Consider the following 22,388-nt stretch of genomic DNA (forward strand, 5'->3'; position numbering starts at 1 on the left):
GCAAAAGACTTCACATAGTGCCATTAGTTACCTTATGGAATTCCCTGCCACAAGATGTGGTGATGGCCGCTGGCTTCGAGGCCTTTAAAGGGGGGGGGTTAGACAAACCCATGGAGGGATTCATGAAGGCTCTCCCTTGCCTCAAGAGCAGTTTGATGGGAGCTGTTATGACACCAGAGAAAGAACAAGAACAGGGGCAGGAAATCCTGGTTCCTTCTGGCCGCCTTGCGATAAGCCCCTGTACTAGATTTGAGTATAGTTTTATTTTAAGATTCCTTCGCAAGCAGCTTTGAGAGGCTCTTGCAGCTCTAAAGCAGGATATACTGTAAGTATTCTATGATTCTGTCAACGGTTTCAAGTCATGATGGCTGTGTTCTGCCTCTACCTTCAGAGGTAGTACCATAGCTGGGGGTGGGGAAGTACGTTGCTCTCCTCACCTGTGTGTGGGAGTCCCTGAAGCATCTGGCTGGCTGTTGTGGGTACATAAAAAGACCCTGCTTGACCAGACCAAAGGAACGATGATGTACTAGACGGGCCATTGTTCTCATCTGGCAAGCCTCTTCCTATATCCCCAACAGTCAATGCGATGGACCCTTCTCCTGTGCTTCTAAGCAGTAGGCACAGTGCAAATGCTCTGCTCCTTCTTGGCTGTGCTGAAACAATTCAAATGCCAACTGTGGGCACATCTGCGCTTTATCTTTCCAAACATATCGCCCTCCCCCTTAAAACTCAGCAGTAACACAATCCACTTCCATGTGATTCCCACAGCCCATTCAGTGCAGATTTCAACCATTGCTGTTCTTCTCCGTTTGGTCCGTCCTGGGAATTAAACAGAAGCCTTTGGGCACTGCTCTTGCCTCAGGTATTTCTGCCCAGAAGGGCAGGTGTCATAGCCCTCCACCACCACCACCACTCCCGGCAAAGCCTGTTCATCTCTGTGATGGTCGCATGGCTGAGGGGAATGAGAGCTTGATCTTCTTCTCTCTCCCCGTAACCTTCAGCTACGCAGCAAGAAGGAAGCTCACCTGAAGCAGGCGGTGATTGACACCAGCTTGGAACAGCCCCCATCATACACGAGCAAGCACCGAAGGTAAGTAGGGGTGGGGAGGGACAATTTGGCTACTAGGGCCCCTACTTTTCAATTTCTGCCATTCTAGAAAATGCCGCATTCCTAGCTTTAAAGTCCCCAGCTGCAACCTTTGCTCTCTCAGCCCCTTGCTGTCTTTTCCCAAGAGAAGGCAAAGGCCCTGGGCTATATCGGCTCTTTAATCTGGGATGCAGCGAATGGTTGAGCATTAATTTCAGTGTGTCATAGAAACAGACACACATGCACCCCGCACCAAGTGTAAGTTGCAAAACAGGTTTAGAGAGAAGCCTTTATTTGGCATGCAGCAAGTTTGACAAGCCAGTTCATTACAGCAGTGTTTACTGTTGCAAACTGCAGACGTCAGGTCGGACCATCCGACTGTTTTGTGGCTATACACAGCAAGCCCGTACAAATTGCAAGTGTCTTCTGTCGTCCCACAAACATTAGCAGGAAAGCAAACCCCCTCCTTTTAGCAGAAAGCATCAGTTCACTGGCCTCAAATTGCGTTGGTTGGGCATGTTATGAGACATCACCAAGGCAACCTCAGTTGTTATTTTTAAAAAGCAAGCCATGGGCCAGCTCATGCGTGTTCAGGCATGGTGGTAGGATGCCAGCTCACACACCTCTGCCGTGTGTAAAGTTTAAGTGTGTGAAGTGCACAGTATATGAGCGCACCCTGTACGTCACATATTGAGTTGTATATATGATGGGGTATCCCTTTGCTCTTGCTCAGTTGCATCACAAGCCTGAAGACGGGGACAGACTCATTTTTTTTTAATTTGAGTTGTAAGCTGCTCTGGGAGCCTTTTTGACTGAAGAGCAAGAAAAGATTTGATACAGATGTACGGGATTTCCAGGATTAGGAACGTATAAACAACCCCTTAGGCTTAAGTTAGTTGGCAGTATCTTGAACAGTATACAAGCAAAACTACAACAGAAACCGTACATCATTGCATGTGCGTGCCATGTGAATCCAGCAGTTCTCCAGCAGCCGCACATACAAAAAGCAAGTGCTCCATCTGTAGGGCGATCATATGGCGGCCATGCCTGACCTAAACCAGTTTAGCAGAGGATGCCAGCTGAGATCCGTATAAACTATAAGCCCTGCCTTTTTTTTATCTCAAGAGATCGTAGCTTGAACCTGATCATAGACAGGGAAATGGAGGGTGTTGGAAATGAGTGGTTGTCTGTTTGAAGTTTGCAACCCTTCAATGCTCCCTCCACTGGTTCTGCCTGGGCATACGTGTAATTGATGTAAATAACTGTGATGGGGTGAGCAAGTTAGCTTTTTTAAAAAAAAAACAAGTTTTCCTTTAACATCCTTACTCCCCCACCCACATACATCTCTCTCCTTCCTAGGAGCTCCGTTTGTCGCATGAGCAGTAAGGAGAAGATTTCTGTCCAGGACCAATCGAAGGAACGCAAGACCTTGGGCACCATCGCCGTCGGTGAGGAGGAGACCAGCTCTGCCTCAGAGGGGGAGGAGACTCCACATTCCAATGGTAGGCGGAGCTACCTGTTGGGCCACAGCCCTTATCAGTGCAGACCTGTGAATGACCTGGCATAATGGATTAGATGCTAACTGCTTCTCGTTCCTTAGCAGAGGTGAAGGCCGCTCCTCTGACAGTCAGCAGTGCAGTGAATGGAGTCTCCATGACCCCCGTCAGTCCTGTGTCCCCCAGTCCCACAGGGCAGAAGGTGAGGCTTTGATTACCTGCAGTGGCATGGCAGCTTGGTTGCCCAGAGGGGAAATGAGGAGCAGGTGGTGGTCCAACCCCCTGCCTCCTGCTGTCATTCAGTTCCTTTCTGTGGTGTGGGTCTCAGAGCTACTGGCCTCCTGTTGAAATCCAGCTCTGTCAGCTTGTGGACCTTGTTAAGGGAAGGTTCCAGTTGCTTTTGCATTCTTGGATAATTCAAACTGTTGGACTCGAGGCTGCAAGCACTGGTAGTGAATATACTTTATTTATTTATTTAATTTGTATCCCGCCCTTCCTCCCAGCAGGAGCCCAGGGCGGCAAACAAAGCACCAAAACACTTTAAAACATCATAAAAACAGATCTTAAAATACATTAAAACAAAACAGCATTAAAAACATTTAAAAAAACAACCTTAAAAAAACTTGCACTCAACCAGATCTTACCAGCCATTTGCAGGAGGCTGGATCCTGGTTTATGCATTGTGGCAGGAGGAGGTGGTAGAATGGGCTGTATTACTGCAGAGTGAAGGTGGAGGAACTGCAGTTTTAAAGCCTCTCTGTTTAAAACAAAAACAAAAAACTACGCAGGTAGAAAGCTAGGACAACAGCAAGCGGGCAAGGCAATAACTCTTCACCCTGATAGCTTCTTTTTATATATGCAGGGATTTTCTGAAAAAATGGTGGCGTCCATTTGAAAATGGTTCCCCATCCCTGTAGTCTGAAGTGGTGCAATCTATTCAGCCACCTCGCCATTCTGCCACCAAATTACCCACCTGATTCTGTTGCAGGGTACTTGGGAGTTGGGGCGGGGGGGAGAATGGATGGACCTGCTAGGCTTGGAGTTGGGGCAACTATGGCCTGGGAGCCTGGACTCCCAAGTTACTCCAAAAGTATTTAAACACGGGAAGCAAAGAGCGATGACACTTTGGTCCTATATTGATGTAACACACCTTTTTAAGGACCAGCTTTTTTTCTTTCTCTTCCCCCTTGGCTTGTCATGGATCCTTGCATGAATCCTCCCATTTGCCACGCAACATGCTGAGTTCACGCTGATAACTTCTCCTGCCTTAATGCACCAGCATATTCATCTCGCACGCTTGATTTAACCAACTCTTGCTTGCATCTATCCTGGGACGAGGCCAGGATAACCTTCATCCTGCTTGGGACGCTGGCACGGGCAAATCTGGTCTGTTCTGAAGGTGGTGCTGCAGAGAGGCCTCCTGAAGTTGGCTGAGGGGATCCTGCTGGTCGGGCCTTAAACACACAGACATTCTCATGCCTGGTTGGCCATCCTTTCCGCCGCATGTCATTTCTGTCTGCGTTGTGTGAAATACTTTGGACTTGTTTTTTTCCTTTCTTTGTTTTCCTTTTCACATTTCCTTGTGCACCTTCTGTCCATTGCTGACTGTGCCTCATCCCTCTTCTTGCTTCCTCCTTCCACGCACCTGCTCCAGCTGCAGTTTGCCTTCATCACCCCTGTGCTTCCCAGCCCCAGACTTCTGGGACCTTCCATGTGGCTACAAAGCTTGCGCAAAACAGGGATCATTCTGGTGCCCCAGAGGGAACAGAAAGCTACAGTGAGTGCCCCTTGCAGAAATGAGAGGGGTGGGGAGAACATGCCCTTCTTGGGGTGCATTTATTTATTCATTTTCCCCATGAACGGCCTAGTGCAACCGACCCCACCCGGGTCCCTCCAGATGCTGGACTACAACTCCCATCATTCCTAACCATTGGCCATGCTGGTTGATCGTAATGGGGGTTGGAGTCCAACAACTCCTGGTGGGCACCTGGTCAGAAAAGGCCGTCATAGTGAGACCAAAGACTTACAAGAAAATCAACACTTGATTTAATCAAATTGTCATTGAAGACTAAGCCCAGCCCCTGGTTTCTTGCTCTTGGCTGGTTGCCTTTCACAGTGTTCTTTAGCACTCCCAGTCCCAGCCACTGACACATCATATATGTACTGATAGCGCACTCATTCTCAAGAGTACCCAGCCATTGTGTAGCCAAAACAGCACCTTCCCCATAAAGAGGGAGGTATTAGGAGGTTTGAGGAAACCCTAAGATTTGCAGAAGAAATTTCCAAAAAAATAACCGCAGGGAGGTGGCTCCAAAACTGTCAAGGACTGAGCATGCTCAGCGGGCATGAAATGGTGACGTTACAGTTGGGGTTGGGGATGGAATTCTTGGGGGATAGAACTGGCATATCCTTGGAAAGGGCCCAACAGGCTGGCTAGAACCCTGAATAGGAACACTCAACGCTACAGTTTTTTCTTGCAGGTCCCACTTGTCTTTCCTAATGCTGCTTGGTTTGTTGGGAAATGGTGGTACTTGAGATGACCATTGGCTTTTCTATATGCCAGTTATAGGCATCATCTGAAAGCACCTGTTTGGCCACTGTGCGAAACAGGATGCTGGACTAGATGGCCGTTAGCACGATCCAACAGGACTGCTGATGCTTGGTGGTTTCCCACGGGTGCAGCCATGGGACATTTTGGGGGGGGGAGGAATCCCCTGCAGATACAATATCACTGGCATTTGTTGGGAGAGAGGTAGAGGTTTGAGCTACTTGTGGCCTACAGGCGGACTCAATGAGGAACAGGAGTGTAGTGGGCTGCTATAGAGCCCCTGGGTTCTTCAGATATACTGTGTTGGAGCAGGGGCTACTGGGAACCTGGACACAGATAGCTGCAAGGCTGGACTTTAGAGGAAGCGAGTGAGAGTGTGTGTATGTGTGTGTGCCTGCGCACATGCTTGAGTGGAACGGGAAAGCCTGGCAGCCAACTGAAGGTTTCCTGTGAAGGAGGCAGTGTGGAATGTGTTACTAAGAGGGCTACAGTCCAAACCTTGCACAGCCAGGCAGCTGAGGCAAACTTCCTGAAGCTCCACGAGTTCCTGATCTGTTTTGCCAAGGCAGCTTTCCAGCCCTGCTCACCTGCCGTGAACTCTGCTCTGAAAGCATTCCAAGATTCTGCAGCTCGGATGCGTTATCATGTGGATTGTGACGGCCCTCCAAAGGCGTTGGCTGCTTTGCTTTGGAATGTCGAGTCGGCAAAGGCAGCTGCTGGGATGGAAGGGAGAGCTCAGGGCAGCTTCATCTTGAAAGAGGCCCTGGAGCGTGTGGAGGCGGCCTCTGGGATGATCCTCATTGCAGCCCTGACACTTGCGTATACTCCCCTTCCCCCGATGCTGTGTTGACCTTTGGTGCTCAGTAGCTATATACACACCATTTTGGACAATCTTGGGTGAAAAGTTGCTTACCAGCACTCTCAAGATAAAGTGGCTCCCTTCTAACTTGTGTTGCGAGTACATCATTATGCAGAGGAGAGAGACATTCCACAGAGTCTCTGTTTAATAGATACTGCTCCACAGTTCTGGGTAGATCTAACTTCTGAGTGTAGGAGTGCCACAGTGCCGCATCCGTTCATCTGAGCCAAAATTAGTTCCAAGACCTACTTCAGTGTCGAGGCTTGGGTCTCTGGAATATGTGAAGTAATAATAAAATACCTCTGAGCATGTGCAGAGCACCTTTCCCCCAGTAATCTCTGGCAGCATGCAAATCTTTGAGTTGGAGATTCCAGGGAGTTTGACTTCAGGTAGGTCTGACCTCCCCCATAACACCTCTTGCTTTGGGAAGTTGCCCAGGGCAGAGCACTTGCTTTTAAATTTGACTTCTCATCCAGAAAATATTGGGAGTCCTGGTTCTTTTGGCTGCACAGCCAGGACAATGTGCCCCCACAGCCCTGGCTATGCCGCCTCTGTCACATAGGCATTGCTCCATTCCCAAGAGAAATCTGGGCACTCTTTTTCTGTTAGGGATTTGAGAGTCATAGCACCCTGCATCTCTGCTCTAGTCCTTCTCCTGGATAGTCGAGAGTCCTGTTCTCCAGCAGCGTGGGCTTGCTTGCTATCTGTGGAGTCATTGGTTCCTCTGTGCAGGACTGAACATTCCTGCATAGCCCTCTCTGGCTATTCCCATGCCCCCGGCCCACTCCAACTCCTTTGTCCCAAGTTCATAAGGTTCCTTTCATCCGTCCTGACTCCCCTTCCTTCCTCTTCTCCTCACTTCCTCTCTGTCTCTTTTCCCCTTCCCTTCCGCTCCCACCCAGCAGTTCTCTGGAGGCTCCAGCCGCACCATGGAGCCGGCAGACGCGGCAGTTCCCGCTATCTGGAGGCAGAGTCTCCGCAAGACGAGTAGCTTTGGGGTGTTGCAGGATGCCAAGCTGGAGGAAGCGGCAGCCAAGGAGGGCAGTGGCATCAAGCGCTCCGCATCCAGCCCCCGGCTGGATACAGAGGAAAAGGTAAGCCCGGCCAGAGAGATGTGCCATAACATACTTGAGCGATTAATTTTGGGGTGCGGGTGGGAAGCGTCTGAATTCAGCATGACAGCATTGGATTAGAGCAGAGGCATTCCTTAGAAGCATTTGCTATGAAGGGGCTGCGGGAGAGGCTTGCACCCTAATGATTTGAGGGCCCTCTTTGTTTTGCTGAAGACTTCCACCATCCCTTTCCACCAATCCGCCTCCTAAGCAGCTTATGCATGAATTTTTTTAAAAGAGGTATAAGAATAAAACAGATTTAAAACAGAGCCGAGTAAGATAACAAGGAAACCATACACAGGCAAAACAGTCCAGTAGACTGCAGCTGAAAATATTAAAGCGGTTCCAGATTATATCTTCTCTGATGACTTGGGAGAAAGTAGGACAAGACTTAACCTGGTGTCTAAAAATGGCAGAATATACACCAGGCGAATGCTGTTGTGGGGAGGATATTTTGTTGGCAGGGGGGGGACCTTGGAGGGGTGGGGGCACCCAGAGCAGGGCATTTGCTGACTGCCTCAGTGCACGTGCAGATGAGTACAGGAGAAGGACGCCCTTCAGATATCCTGGCCCCAGGCTGTTCAGGGCTTTGTATGTTGTATGGCTTTACTGGCACCTTGTGATACAGTCAAGCTTGTGTGCATTTGAGTCATTGTAATCGCACCTGAAGTGTGGAATTTAGTTTCGGGTGCTTTCTGCTCTAGTTTTCTTAATTTTTTTTAAAGGTAAGCTTCTAGCCCTTATGGCGATGCGGATACTCTTGAAAATAGGTTGGGACAGGGCCTGGAGAAAAATCACACCTGGGCTAGAAGGAGATTGGAAGGCAGGGTCCTCTGCATAGCACCCTGCTGTTTCCCGGGGCTAAGAGAAGCAGAAAACTTTAAAGGAAGCAAGCAAATATGTAGAGGCCATAGTTCAGGGGTACAGCACATGCGTTTGCATGTGGAGAGTTCATTCTCTAGCATCTCTACTTGGATACATGGATCTTGGGTAGCAGGCCTGGAAAGGACTCTGACTGAGGAGTTGAGAAGTCTCTGCCAATAAGAGAGAATGATGCTGACTTAGAAGGACCAATGGTCTGCCTCATTGTAAAGCAGCACCATAGGTTCACTTTTGCTTTATTTGAATAATATGGCATCGCATCTGAATTACTTTAGTGCAGTAATTGTAGATTCTTCTAGGTTTAACTTCTAAAGCTTGCAGGCAGCTTGAGAAGGCCTGCTTGCAAGCTGCACCTTTTTTGACCAGGAAGCTGTGCCCAGCAGGGCATGATTAAGGAAGTGGTACACTGGTGTTGGCTCTGGGATCTCCCACATAATGACCGAGGGTCTGCAAGCTGATCAAAAAGTTTCTCTGAGCAAGTGCAGTATGCTTTTGCCTCACACCGCTGAGTCTCCAGCAGCCAGCCTTGATGATCCTAGAGAGTGAAGGGGATAAGGTATTTCTGGAGGGGAGCAGGCAGACTTTGGCCCTGGCACCTTCCATTCTGCAACTCAAACACGGGGGGAAATTGAAAGGAGGAGGCCAGAGAGTGCTAGAGAAGGATAGGAGGAAAGAGCAAAGGCAGTGCTAGGTCTTAGCAGCCTCTCTTCTTCTACTACTTTTTGCTGACCTTCTCCTAATCTCCCTCTTTTCCATCTCAGATTTAGCAGCATTAAAAGACTCTGTTTTTTCAAAGAAGGGAGCCTGCCTTAACGTAGGGCAGTGGTTCCCAGTCTTTATGAGTACGGGACCCCCTTTATAAGCTCAGAAAATTTTGTGACCCCCTCCCTCCAGGGAGGCAGGCTGGCTGCCAGAAAGGAAGGGGCAGAGCAGTCTCTTCTTGCAGCCTTGCTTCTTTTTGCTTCACAAAAAGCCCTCTCCTCTTGTTCTGAGTAAGGGTGTTGTCAGCAGCAGCAGTGCGAGGAGACAGGAGTCGGCAACAATAATCCCCTCTTCTTCCGGGTATCCTCACCCTCAGCCTTCTTTGGCTTCCGCCATGTATTTTATAGGCAGATGGCTGCCCTTGGTGCACCTGAAAGACACGCTGGTGCTTCAGAAACCGCTCCCCTCTCGTTTGGAGCAAGGGGGAGGTGTCATCTGCAGTGGCAGTGGGGAGCAGACAGTGTCCAGGGAGTGGGGACTTTTTTAAAAAAAAAAATTATTTACTGTTTGCGGCCCCCTCTGGATTTCTTCACGGCCCCTAGGTTGGGAACCGTTGACATAGGGCATCTCCTCCCAGCGGGGGTGGCTTCTCAAAAGTGAGATTTTGAGGTGTTGGGGTTTTGCCACAAGTGTTGTCTCTGTGTTGCCCTCTTCTCTTTCTCTCTCTCCCTCCTTCCCTCTCTCCCCCCACCCCCAAACCCATCACTGCCTGTATACCTGCAGCAAGACATCCAGGAGCTCTTACAGAAGTGGAACAAGAATCCCATTGGCCCAGGGTTAGCCAATAGGAGTGCAGCTTCTGAGCCAGCTGGTGACCCGGTAGGAGCCTCTGCCCATTAGAGGGTGTGGCTGATTACCTTGCTTGCTAGCTTGTTGCATTTGGGGGTTTAGGCATGTGGGGTTTAGCTTGAGAGCCATGGGATTATATGTGGGAGGCAACTGATGTGGGCAGGGAGCCCTAGTGGGATCACTCGGGGACAAGAAAGATCTAACTGGAATGTCCTATTTTGTTCAGTTTGACTTTCCTCTGAACTCTACCCTCCGCCCTCACTTCCTTGTTTCTTAGATTTTCTTTGACCTTGCTCTGTCTCGGCCATAACTGCTTGTAAGCGCTGATGAAGTGTTAGGCATTAGGCTCAGCATTGCTCTCTGGCAGAGCAGTACCACAGTATCCATCCAGATACTCTCAAAGCCTCCTTTAAGACAGCCAGCGCCCACAATAGCAGGCCAAAAGCAAGTCAGAGCTTTCCAGGTCTCCAGCTGGCCTCCGAGCAGCTCCCCCTCCTGGCCAGAACAGAAATTAACAGTTTAATAGTAACATCTCCTGTGGATTTCCCCTCATTTCCCTCCCCTTTCCTTTTTACAGAGCAAAGAACCACGCCTGGCCCGGGTCACTCCGACCCCTACTCGGAGGATATTTGCCCTCCCAGACACTGAACCCCATCGGGATCCCCGGCGAACGTGAGTAATCTATCATCTGTGAGCCGGTGTGGTGTATAGCAGATGGAATGTCAGACTCTTAATTGGGGAGACTCTGATGTGAAGCTCACTGGATGGATTCCCCCCCCCTGTTTTAGCTTCATAGCCAGCGTGGGCTACCCTGAGCATAAAAAAAGGTGTTTAAAATGGAATCATAGAGTTGGAAGGGGCCTATAAGGCCATCAAGTCCAACCCCCTGCTCGATGCAGGAATCCAACTTTTAAAGCATACTCAACAGGTGGCTCTGCCTCTTGAATGCCCCCAGTGTTGGACAGCCCACCACCTCCCTAGGTCATTGGTTCCATTGTCACACTGTTCTAACAGTTAAGAAGTTTTTCCTGACATTCAGTCGAATTCTGGCTTCCTGTAACTTGAGCCCGTTATTCCATGTCCTGCACTCTGGGATGATCAAGAGTGAGTTGAGTTGGTGGTTAGACTTCAGCATTTCATCCTTGACTGGAGAAGGATATGGTTAACAAAGGCTGAATTCTAGTATCCCTTTGTGCTCTGGAAACAGGAGTGATGTAATTCAACATATTCCTTCCCTAACCTGGTACTTCTTAGGCTCCAGATCCAATCAGCCTTGCCGTCTTAAGCAAGTTGCTGTCTTGCTTGTTCTTCCTCTTGCTTTTGTTCCCTTTTCACCATCTGTAATTTGGGGCTAACAATAGTGCCCTGCCTTACAAGAATTAAGGATAAGAGAAAGCCACATTCCCAAAACAACCCAACCTATATTTAAATAAGTGATTCAAACCCAGGACCCACATCCAAGGGTGCCAACTAGACTATGCTGCCTCTTCCAAACATTTGTGCTCAGTAATAACTTAAAGAAAAGAACTTTATGATATATTTAAATAACTTAAGCTGTCTTAAAATACACTTCAGACATTTTCTTCCTGACCCAAATTAATTACTGCTACTACCCTATTTTCTGTGACGTTGTTTAGGTTGTTTTTAACTGTTTTAAAATTATGTGTTTTAAAATTGTTGTAACCCGCCCTGGGACATCTGAGTGAAGAGCAGGTAATAAATTCTAATAATAATAATTCTCTGTTCGTGAAACAGGCTCAATTAAAGATATGCCTTGCAGTATCGAGGGCAAATTTATTAGCAGCAGGAGCAGCAGCAGCAGCAGCAACAGTAGTAGTAATTGATTTGTGCATCAGATCTGCTGTATAGAATTTCAAAAAACCACCCAATGAGGAAAGGCCTATAAAGTCAGTTCTGGCAGAGCAGCCATTTTTTCTTTGGGGATAGGAGTGAGGCATGGGAACAGCTCGTGCAAGCAAGAGCCTCTAACGGGTCAGAGCTTGAGCTTGAGCTCTAGGTCGCCATGGGCTGGGGTCCTGACGTTTTCTGGAAGGTCTTTTCAGGGACCCCCTCTAAACACACACTCTTGCGCATGCGCTATCTCTTCCTTTCTCTTTTTCTCTCTCTCCTTGCTCCCTCCCCACAGAAACTTAGAAGGTGGCCTTCAGATGAAGATAGATACAGCCCCTACCCCACACCAGCCCCCTTCTTCCACTGCCATCAGCTCTAGCCTGGATCCCCAGGACCGACGAAGGTGAGGGTTGGTGGGGCCAGGGGCAGACAGCATATGAAAAGCAGGTAGGGCTGCAACAGAGGGTTTAGTCTTTGTGTAAAATGAGAGGACTTCCTGTGGATGCAGCCCCTGCCGGTTCTTCGCTCCTTCCATGTCTTGAGTTTCTATTAACGAGTTGAATTTCTGTTGACTGTCGCCACCATTACAGAGGCTGCCGCATCTTGGTGCTGGAGTTGGGGGAGGGGGGAAGGGGCAGCGCTTGCTCATCAATTCCTTTTTTGCTTTAGACACCTGTGACCGCTTCCGATTTCAGAAGGAAGGAGCTTCTCTGTAGGGCATCTGGCTTGTCTGAAAGCACTCTGTAGCCGTCTGTTGGCTCCTTTCTCTCTTTCCGTGTCCAGTTAGGCAAGCCAAAGAGGGTGTTGGAGGGAAGACAGGGTGGCATTTCTCCACTGCCCTCCAGTGCACCATTCTGTCTCTTTGGCCCTGGGTAGCCATTCTCCGGACTTGGGGGTGGGAGGGGGAGATTGTGCACAGTCAAGAAGGTTGGGAGGAAGCCATAGAGGAAGGCCCAGGGGCGTGCCTAGCAGCTACAAAGAGGTACAAAGTGCTTCCTTCCTGTCACCAAAGCAACCAGCTGGGGGCAAAGGCACTGAGGTGGTTGGCAGGAAGAGAGGCCCCTTGAAGCTGTGGAGGCCATGAATGGGAAGCCTTTAAATGCTGCCCAACCACTTGTTCTTCTACCAGGTCATACCAGACGCCGGTGCGGGATGAAGAGTCGGAGTCCCAGAGGAAGGCCCGTTCCAGGCTCATGAGACAGTCCAGGCGTTCCACACAGGTAAGGATTGTTGCAGGGCAGAATGGTCTGAAGGCTCAAACTTTGAAGGTACTGATAAGCAGGCTGGGAGATGGGCCCAGCAGCGCTCAGGGATGTGCTTTTCTGGCCTAGCTTAAGAGACTTAATGAAGAATTCTGCTCCCAGTGTGGTGTAGTGGTTAAGGTGCTAGACTACGACCTGGGAGACCAGGGTTCGAATCCCCACACAGCCATGAAACTCACTGGGTGACCTTGGGCCAGGCACTGCCTCTCAGCCTCAGAGGGAGGCCATGGTAAACCCCCTCTGAATACCACTTACCATGGATCGCCATAAGTCGGGATCGACTTGAAGGCAGTCCATTTCCATTTTCTGCTACCCACCAGCTGCAGTGCCAGTATTGACCTCTAGGTGGCGTGATGGTTCTCCATTTGACCCATTTTTCCCCATGTACTTCCCCCCCCTCTTTCTGCTTCAAGGGTGTTACCCTCACAGATCTAAAGGAGGCTGAGAAGACCATGGGCCGTGCTGGGGACTCCAAAACATCCCCAGAGCAGCAAAATAAGGACGAGACACATGACCAGGATGGAGAGCAGCAGCCTCAAGAGACTACGGTAGAGATGGCAGGAAGCATAGGGCTGTGGTGGGGGTCAGACCTTTCATCACTACAGGAACTTCTGGCTGGCTTAGGGAGAATCTGATACCACAACAGATGGATCTGTGCAGAGGCTGTTGGCCTGATCTAGGATGAAATGCTTTCATTATAATAGCATCCTGCCTTTTAGGATGCAAATCTTCCCAAAGCCACTTACAGATAAAAGCGAAATGGCTGACACCAAGCTGTGCAGTATCCACTTCTAACCTTTGTGTTAGGAGGTGGGTGTCTGTGTCCTGTAGACTACAAAGTGTGGGTTCTTCATTTGCAGTAATTAGCATTGGGTTGGGCGAGAGTCTGCTGTGTTTGTGCACATCTCATGGTGCAGTGGCACCCATCACTCAGTTCTTTTCAGTTATTCTGTGCTTTAGTCTGGCCCTCCTCAAATTGCTGCCCTGTTTTCATGATCCAGCCTGTAGCGCATTTGTAATCTGACTCCCTTCTTGATTTCCCTACCCCCCACAACCCCGCCACCTCATTCAGGACTCTTGTAGGAGATTCCGGCTCCCCAGTTCAGACAGTTCTTCAGTTTATACTGTGAATCCGTTAGTGGTGAATTCGCAGCCCAGAAAAGGTAACACTTCTTTCAAGTTCTGTGCCCTCTTCTCCCCCCCCCCCAGTTTTCTGTTTGCCAGTTTGGCATTTTTAGCTATGGGCTTACAGTAACATTTGTACCACTGCAACTTCCTTCTTCTCTGTTATTTGATCAGCTTATGCGGCTGCTTATGGTCCGTTTGCCACAGTGTGGCCTAGATATTGTTCCATCTCAGTGAAGTTAATAATAATAATAAAATTTTATTTGTTAGTCGCCTATCTGTCCGAACTAACAGACACTCTAGGCGACGTACAGCAATATAAATACAATATACAATCAAAAAGCCACAATTATCAATTAATCTAAAACCATCCTTCAATTAATATATCATAAAAACTAATCCTCCCCAGAAATCCTATAGGCCTGCCTGAATAGCCAGGTCTTTAAGGCTCGGCGAAAACCCATCAGGGAGGAGGTATGTCGAAGGTCAAAAGGAAGTGAGTTCCAAAGGGTGGGGGCCACAATCAAAAATGCCCTCTCTTTGGTCCGCACCAGCCTAGCTGTTTTGACTGGTGGGACCAAGAGAAGGTCTTATGAGGCTGATCTTGTCTGGCGGCATAATTGGTGATACTGGAGGTGTTCCTTCAGATAAACTGGGCCGAAACCGTATAGGGTTTTAAAGGTTAACACCAACACCTTGAATTGGGCCTGGAAAACAACTGGTAACCAGTGTAGGTCTACCAACACTGGAGTGATATGATCCCGGCGACGGCTATGCTTTATCAAGCGTGCCGCCGCATTCTGTACCAGCTGTAATTTCCGGACCGTTTTCAAGGGTAACCCCACATAGAGCGCATTACAGTAGTCTAAGCGAGAGGAGACCAGGGCATGTATCACTTGTGGGAGCAGATGCACAGGAAGGTAGGGTTGCAGCCTCTGTATCAGATGTAATTGATACCAAGCTGCCTGGCTCACTGCCAAAACCTGAGCCTCCATGGACAGCTGGGAGTCAAGAATGACCCCTAGGCTGCGGACCTGGTCCGTCAGGGGTAATCTCACCCCATTAAGCACCAAGTCTAAATCTCCCAACCTTCCCTTGTCACCCACAAGCAACACCTCGGTCTTGTCGGGGTTTAGCTTCAGCCTGTTCTCTCCCATCCATCCACTTACGGACTCCAGGCACTTGGACAAGGTATTCACAGCCAACTCTGGTGAGGACTTAAATGAGAGATAGAGCTGAGTGTCATCCGCATATTGGTGACACTGCAGCCCAAAACTCCTGATGATGGCTCCCAGCGGTTTCACATAGATGTTGAATAGCATGGGGGAGAGGATAGAACCCTGTGGCACTCCACAATTGAGAGGCCAAGGGTCTGAAACCTCATCCCCCAATGCTACCCGTTGATGCCTGTCTGAGAGGTAGGAACGGAACCACTGTAAAACAGTGCCCCCTATTCCTAATCCCTCGAGGCGATTTAAAAGGATACCGTGGTCAACAGTATCAAAGGCCGCTGAGAGATCCAGGAGGACGAGGAGAGTGTATTTTCCCCTATCCAGCGCCCTCCTCATATCATCCACCAGAGCGACCAAGGCCGTTTCAGTTCCATGTCCAGTCCTGAAGCCCGATTGGAAAGGATCTAAGTAATCTGCTTCATCCAAGTGTGCCTGTAACTGTTTGGCCACCACTCGCTCAATCACCTTGCCCAAGAATGGTAAATTAGAGACCGGGCGAAAGTTATTCAATTCTTGGGGATCCAAGGAGGGCTTTTTCAATATGGGCTTTATCACTGCCTCCTTGAGGGCTGATGGCATTGCACCCTCTTCCAAGGATGCATGTACCATTGCCTTGATTCCTTCGCCTAGTCTCTCTTTGCAGCTCATAATGAGCCACGAAGGGCAAGGATCAAGCAAACAAGTGGTTGGCTTCACAGTAGAGAGCACCTTGTCCACTTCCTCAGAGGGAAGAGGCTGAAACCGATCCCACCAGACCGGAATGCAACTGGCCAACTCTGGCCCACTGCCTGTATCCACGGCGTACGGAGTCATGCTCTTCAGGCGCTCGATTTTATCGGCAAAGTGTTTAGCAAATGTGTCACAGGAGGCTTTAGAATGCTCCATGGGTTCCTGAGCAACTGGACCGACCAGGCTTCGGACCACTTGGAACAACCTCCCGGGACAGCACTCTGCCGACGCAATAGAGGCAGCAAAGAATTGCCTCTTTGCTGCCTTTGTTGCCCGCTGGTAGGCCGCTATTGCTGCTCTAACCAGTGTCCGATCGTCTTCAGCGCGAGATTTCCGCCACCGGCGTTCTAGTCGTCTCACCTCCTGTCTCAGACCCCGCAACCGTGGTGTATACCAGGGTGCTGTCTGAGTTCTATTCAGGGGGAGAGGACGTTTCGGAGCCACCCGGTCTATCGCCCTAGTGATCTCCCTATTCCACTCCACCACCAGGGTTTCGACCGGGCGACCTTCAGTCAGCTCCAAATCACCCAGCGCATTCAGGAATCCCTTAGGCTCCATCAGGCGTCTGGGGCGGACCATCCTAATAGGTCCTTGTCCCCTGCAGAGGGTATGCGGCATTGAGAGGTCCATATTAACCAGGTAGTGATCTGACCATGACACGGGGTTAGAAGAGACAGCCCCCATTTTCAGAACACTTCCCTCCCCTTCTGAAGGCTTTTCCAGGCTCCATTGTTGATATTGTGAGTTCAGTGTATGGGTACGCGAGGACCTGAAGCAAGCTGCATGTTTTCTCTGTCTGCCGTGCAGGCTTGGAAGCTGACGAGACCAGCTCAGAGGCAGATTCTGATCTCCGGAACAGACTGGCTATCCGGGACCGCAGGAAAGGCTGTCGAGAGAGACGCATCACCGGGCTGGGAGGGAACTCAGAGGTGAATATGGCAGGGGACTTAGTAGGGGCTGCTGTGCTGAAAGGAGGACACGGTTTGGGACATCAGCAAGGAGGCGCTGTGTAGTTCTCTTGTTGAGACCTCAGCAGCTGTCTTGTACATTCATCCAAGTTGTGTGTGCAGACAATTTAGGGGAGCATGTAAACCCCCAACTTCTTCCGTCTCCTTCAGGGTGAGGATGATGAAGACATTGAGCAAGTCAACAATGAAGACCCACCAGGACACAGCAGGTAGGTTCCTCTTTGGGATCCAGCATTTAAAACTAGGTTGTGGTGAAGGGGTAGGTAGATATATGGACATGGGAGTTGCTTTGTCCCTGATTGCTGATCCTTCCTTATGTTCATGCCCTTATTGCCAAAAGAGGTTAATGCTGTCCCAAGACTGTGTAACTTTAAAAAAAATTAAATTAAAACTCTGTTTACTCAAAATGAATAGGACAGAGTGATAACTTTAATATGCGAAAATGGCCATCTGTTTTTGCTAATGTGCCCTCATGCTTTTATTTTTCAATCCGTTATTCAAGTTACATACTCACCTGAATTGCAGAGTGTGAGGAGCCACTGGAAGGGTGATCTCCGTGATGTTGATCTCCCTTTTACTTTCTAGCGAACACCTAAACAGCATCTTGTCAAACCGGACAGCTCCTTACAGCTGCCAGAGTCGAAACAGCGCATTGTGCTGCAAAGAGGAACCCGATCATTATTACAAAAAAGTTAGTGATTTTATTTCTGTATTTATGTACGGCATTTATGCCCCACCCTTTAGTCAAAAAAGGCTCTTAGAACGGCTCAACGAAAATCAGTACTAAGATGGCCCCTGTCCTCAAGCTCACAATCTAAAAAGACATGACACACAAGGAAAAAGGAATGGGGTGGAAAGAAGGCAAACCAAGATGAAACACAAGTTCTTAAAGTTACACTTTATGCAGTTTTGTAAGCTATATAGTATTGGAGCTTGGTTCTCTGGGAGGAAGGGATTCTGGTGTACAGTGTGGCTTTTGGGAATCTGATTTCCTGCTTTTGTTTGCTTTCCCATGTGTGTGACCCTAAGCTGTATGAAGATCTCTTGATTGAGAATGAAAAACTGAAGGAACAACTGCAAGAGGCACAGCTGCAGCTGACACAGATCAAGCTGGAGCTAGAAAGAGTGACCCAGGTAGAGAACGAGGCAGAGCAGATACTTCTTGGCTAGGAAAGGGGGTGGAAGTTCAGGGGCCACGCTGGAGACGGAGAGAGCAATAGGCCACTCTATCATGGACGTGGTGCATTTTATATCTAATACGTACTTATTGTGAGATAGGATATGAGCTGGCATACTCTCCCAGCTGTGGGTGTGAGCTGTTAGGTAGCCAGCAAGTCCTGGCTGAAATCTCATCTCTGCAACATAAGGAGGCCGCTGTGGCAGGTGCCCCTAGGCAAGCCACTATTTCTCTTGGCCTCAGCCCTTCCATCTGCAATTCTGGCCCACCTTGACAGGGCTTTGGAGAAGGCGACTGAGTTGATGTACATGACACACTTTGAGCACTTGAAATGTCCTGTGTAAATGATGACCAGCTTTGGGGCAGGGTTATCTGGCTTCATCCACGCCCTGTGATCGTCAGCTGAGGCCCTGCTCTGGGTGGCCCCACCCCCAGAAGCCAGGCGGGTGGCTACTAGTGACAAAGCATTTTCTGTAGCGGCACACCACAGAAAGGCCCCCTCTAAAAGACTTTTAATTTCTTTTGGAAGCCAGATGAAACCTGTTTTATATACCAAAGTCTTTGGATCTTATGGTGGTTTTTAAAAATCTGTTTATGATGCTGTTGCTCTGGCAAGTAGTCTTATGATACTTTTAGCTTCTTTTCCCCCCATCTCTACATAAGCTGTCTTGGGCATTTGCCCTTGGAAGGATAGAACTTTATTTAATAAATATTGTAAGCACTGCATGCAAGGTTGGGCTTCATTGTGTCGTTATTGTGTAGCTTACATGTTGGTTTTTTGTTCTTTCACAGAGGCAAGAACGTTTTGCTGAGCGGCCGGCTCTCCTAGAGCTGGAGAGATTCGTAAGGACCTCTCTCTGCCCCTTTTTGCCTTTCCCTGCCCCTTTAACGATGCTGCTGCTGCTGCATCATGTAAACTGAATTGTAAGACTTGTTTACGCCTCCTGCTGGGGAAGCCTGGGAATGAGTCAGCTCCTTGGTAGTGATAAGGAGGGGAACAAAATGAGAATGGGCCCCTTTGCTGCTCCCTGCTGGCTGGGAGGGGTTGTATTTTGTGTTCTGTGGCAGGGGTGGGTAGATGCAAGTCCTCCATTGGCTGCTGGGATTCTTGTGAGGAATGCTGTGCTATGTAGACCTTAGTCTGACCCAGCCAGATGCTTATGTTGCTAAGCAAGAGTGTATATTCAGGATCACTTAACATAGATTAGTTACTCCTTACCTGTAAAGAGTTCCTGACTACACTTTCTCTTGCTTTGTAAAGTTAACAAATGCAGGTGGGCACACATGGATTCTAGAACACACAAAACGGAGGTCAGCCCACTTCGGTCCTGAAGGGCCTAGTTTTCCTTAGCATGACTTAAATGCATTCTTAGAACTTCCTGTCATTCTCCCGTAATCCTCACCTTTATCTCTTTGCCTCTTCTCTTTGCACAGGAACGCCGAGCTTTGGAGAGGAAAGCGGCAGAGCTAGAGGAAGAGTTGAAGGTAATTCCTGTCTGGTTGGACCAGCCCTTGGGTCTCTGCCTGGAGCACTCAAGTTACAGCCTGAATGGGACAAGCTTTGATCTGATCAGGGAGGGCAAGGCAAAAGTCTTACACCAGACTAGGCAGATGTGTTGAGGTTTTGTTTTGTCTTCTCACCTGCAGGCTCTTTCGGATTTGAAGGCAGACAACCAGCGTCTCAAAGACGAAAATGCCGCACTTATCCGCGTTATCAGCAAGCTCTCCAAGTGACCACCGTTGCCATTGCCCCCGACTCCTCTGTGAAGCAGGAGCCTTATGCCACGCCCCACCTGCTTGTGTACCAGATCCTTAACAGGGTCAGGAGAAATACACAAGATCAGGAGTGACCAGCTCCCTCTCACCACTCAAAACACTCCAAATGTGGGCTATTCCGAGCCTCAGCCAATTGGACACCCATCAGCCGTTCTTTTCCACAGAGGGCCAAGTTTTTGTTGCCAAAAGTGATATCTCAAGCCCCTGCCCAATTCCCTCCCCATCCCCCTCCTCCAAAGACAGTATTTATTTTTGTGGCTTCCTTTTTAAAGTGATGTTATTTGCTTGTTGCTTTTCTTTTCATGAACAAGGGGAGTGGGGATGACGGGAGCCAGTCTTTCTGGGGGTTCAAGAGGAGTGAGTTGGCTACAATATAATTATCCTTGACGGCAGGCAAATAGAGTTGCTTTACAGTTTGGAAGCAAAAGGCCAGACTTCTGAGGTTAACAGACACACAGGGTGTGCTTCCTAATGTGTAATTGGCGCTGCTCGTAGCTCTGCCTCCATAGCTGTGCAGCTCAGGAGCAGCGTTATGCTGATCAGTCTCATTGGGTAAGGGAAAGGGTGGCTGGTCTCAGTCCAAGCATCCCCTTCCATTCTGCCAAACAGACCACAGTGCAAGAGGACTGCAAAGTAGGAGCCTAGCCTCTAGCAACCAGGGCCATTTTCACACTAAATCTATTCCACTGTTGTTCCACTTTAAATAAGCCTGGCTTCCCTCAACGAATCCTGGGAAGTGTAGTTTGTGAAAGATGCTGAGAGTTGTCAGGAGACTCTTACTCCCCTCAGAGAGCTACAATTTCCAGAGTGGTTTAACAGACCGTCCCTCTTCCCAGAGAACTCTGGGAATTGTAGCTCTCTGAAGGAAATAGGAGTCTCCTAACAACTCTCAGCACCCTTAACAAACCACACTTCCCAGGATTTTGGGGGGGGGAAGCCATGACTGTTTAAAGTGGAATAAATGTATGGTGTGAATGTGGCCCAGGTTGCATAGCCTAGGTTGGCAGCTGTCCTGGAAGTTGGAGAACTTGAGCAGAGAAGTTAAAAATGGGACCTGGCAGCCCTGGGTATGGCTATTGTGTGTGTGTGTGTGTGTGAAAGAGAGGGAGAAGCGCCTTAACCACAGGTTGCACTGAGGCCCTGTATGGTTTAATCAGAGAGGAGTTGAGAGTAACGGTTAGATTTAATTTTTTTAATGGGCTGCTGGGATTGACTGCCCTGAGACTTTCTAGAGCCAGAAGGACATGGAGAGTTCTGAGGTGGCAATATTTAGGAGCCAAGATAGTATTACCTGTGAAGATGAGACTGTAAGTGCCATAGTTTGGGTTGGGGGAGAGAGGTGCAGGGGCTGGGGTGGCTATAGTCCCTCCCTTCTCTGCCTTGTTGTAAAGTGGGAAGGATTTTATCTCTTTGCCTGCTCTTCATTTCCCTCAGTATCTTGACTTTCAGATGTGAGTGTGGCTTCCTCCCTTCTCAGAAGCTTGAGTGTGCAGCATTAGGCCTGGCACTGGTTGCTTCCAGTGTTTCCTTGCCTGAACCAGACCTGAGGCCAAATCCCAGGGAAACAGTGTAATCCCCCCCCTTTCTGCTGCCTGGACGATGCCCACAGCCTTCTGCCAGTGCCCAGTCCCGACTGTGAGGATGCCCCAGACATCTGTAACCCTGTGCTGTAAAATGCATAACATTGTCCATACCTCCCCCACCCCCAAAGTTTGTATTTGCCATTCACAGTTGCCAGCCTTCTACGCTCCTTCCCCCTCCAGGAGCTGTGCCTCCTTGACCTCTTTTTTTGGTTCATTGGACTCTGCTGCTTTCCTACAGGATACATGTGTGGGGGGGTCCAGTTTCGTGGCTCTTCTCCATTTTTCTTCTTGCACACACACAATCAACTCTTTTCAATGTTAACATTGAGGGCTAGAAGTACTTCCAAGTGAAACTGAGGGCTAGAAGTAATTCCAAGAGAAACGGGTCCAAAGTACTACCCTGAAAATCCTGTCTGCGTGTGTTTGTATGTGTTTTTTCCTGCGCTATCATGAGCCAAGATTCCTCCGCCAAAATAAATAGTCCCTTCTTTCCTGCCAGATCATGCCTTTCTCTTCTCCCTCCCCCCTTTCCCCCCTTCTCTCCCCCTGCCCTGGTCTGTGAACTCCCCTCCCCAAACATACCTGTACATAACAGAAGTATTTTCTATATGGTTGCATCGCCAACAAAAACCAGAAGAAAAAATGCAGAAAAACTTAAATGTGCAATATCGCATGAGTATTTTTTTCCCAAAGAAGTCTCTATATTGTACTTGTTTATTCAGCAGCGCAGCTGCATTTGTTTTAAAGAACAGGGAATTGAAATTACCGTGTTGAATATAATTAAAAAAAAAGCCTAAGAAGATTGGTCCTTGGGTGTGTTCATTTGTTAATGTGTTATGTAGTGAGGGTTTTGAGTTGATGTAGTGCAACCTTCCCCAACCTTCTGCCCTGCAGATGTTTGGACTACAGTTCCCATCAGCCTCAACCAGCATGACGGGAATTGTAATCCAAAACTTCTGGAGGCCACCAGGTTAGAGAAGGCTGATTTAGTAGATGGCGTGTATTGGAATTAACCAAAGCCACACAGGTTAAAATTCTTCCTTAATCCTGATCCCTGAAGCTGACTTGGAACAGTCATTATCTTTTTTTAGTCTAACCTACCTCACTGGGTTGTTGGTATTAAAAAAGTACACTACTTTGACATTGGTGA

The 22,388-nt window shown here is 48.8% G+C and overlaps 1 protein-coding gene across 9 annotated transcripts in view; it reads left to right on the plus strand.

The window, feature by feature from the left end:
* The window catches only part of PPP1R12C (protein phosphatase 1 regulatory subunit 12C), a 44,632-nt gene extending 22,592 nt beyond the window's left edge, over positions 1-22,040 (plus strand). Inside the window, exons 7-23 of one of the 9 annotated variants that reach the window (XM_061588489.1) lie at positions 1,002-1,090; positions 2,447-2,589; positions 2,688-2,785; positions 6,893-7,084; positions 9,470-9,565; positions 10,113-10,207; positions 11,682-11,789; positions 12,516-12,606; positions 13,062-13,196; positions 13,721-13,811; positions 16,542-16,663; positions 16,853-16,911; positions 17,288-17,393; positions 17,717-17,836; positions 18,672-18,722; positions 19,314-19,364; positions 19,527-22,040. In XM_061588489.1, coding sequence (XP_061444473.1) covers positions 1,002-1,090; positions 2,447-2,589; positions 2,688-2,785; positions 6,893-7,084; positions 9,470-9,565; positions 10,113-10,207; positions 11,682-11,789; positions 12,516-12,606; positions 13,062-13,196; positions 13,721-13,811; positions 16,542-16,663; positions 16,853-16,911; positions 17,288-17,393; positions 17,717-17,836; positions 18,672-18,722; positions 19,314-19,364; positions 19,527-19,613 — 1,734 coding nt within the window. In that variant the 3' untranslated portion in view covers positions 19,614-22,040. The remainder of the gene's footprint in view (positions 1-1,001; positions 1,091-2,446; positions 2,590-2,687; positions 2,786-6,892; positions 7,085-9,469; positions 9,566-10,112; positions 10,208-11,681; positions 11,790-12,515; positions 12,607-13,061; positions 13,197-13,720; positions 13,812-16,541; positions 16,664-16,852; positions 16,912-17,287; positions 17,394-17,716; positions 17,837-18,671; positions 18,723-19,313; positions 19,365-19,526) is intronic. The other 8 variants (XM_061588491.1, XM_061588490.1, XM_061588492.1 and 5 more) reach the window with 8 other exon arrangements.
* The last annotated feature ends 348 nt before the right edge of the window (positions 22,041-22,388 follow it).

The sequence above is a fragment of the Rhineura floridana genome, chromosome 11 (assembly GCF_030035675.1).
Source record: "Rhineura floridana isolate rRhiFlo1 chromosome 11, rRhiFlo1.hap2, whole genome shotgun sequence".
Classification (NCBI taxonomy): Eukaryota; Metazoa; Chordata; class Lepidosauria; order Squamata; family Rhineuridae; genus Rhineura; species Rhineura floridana.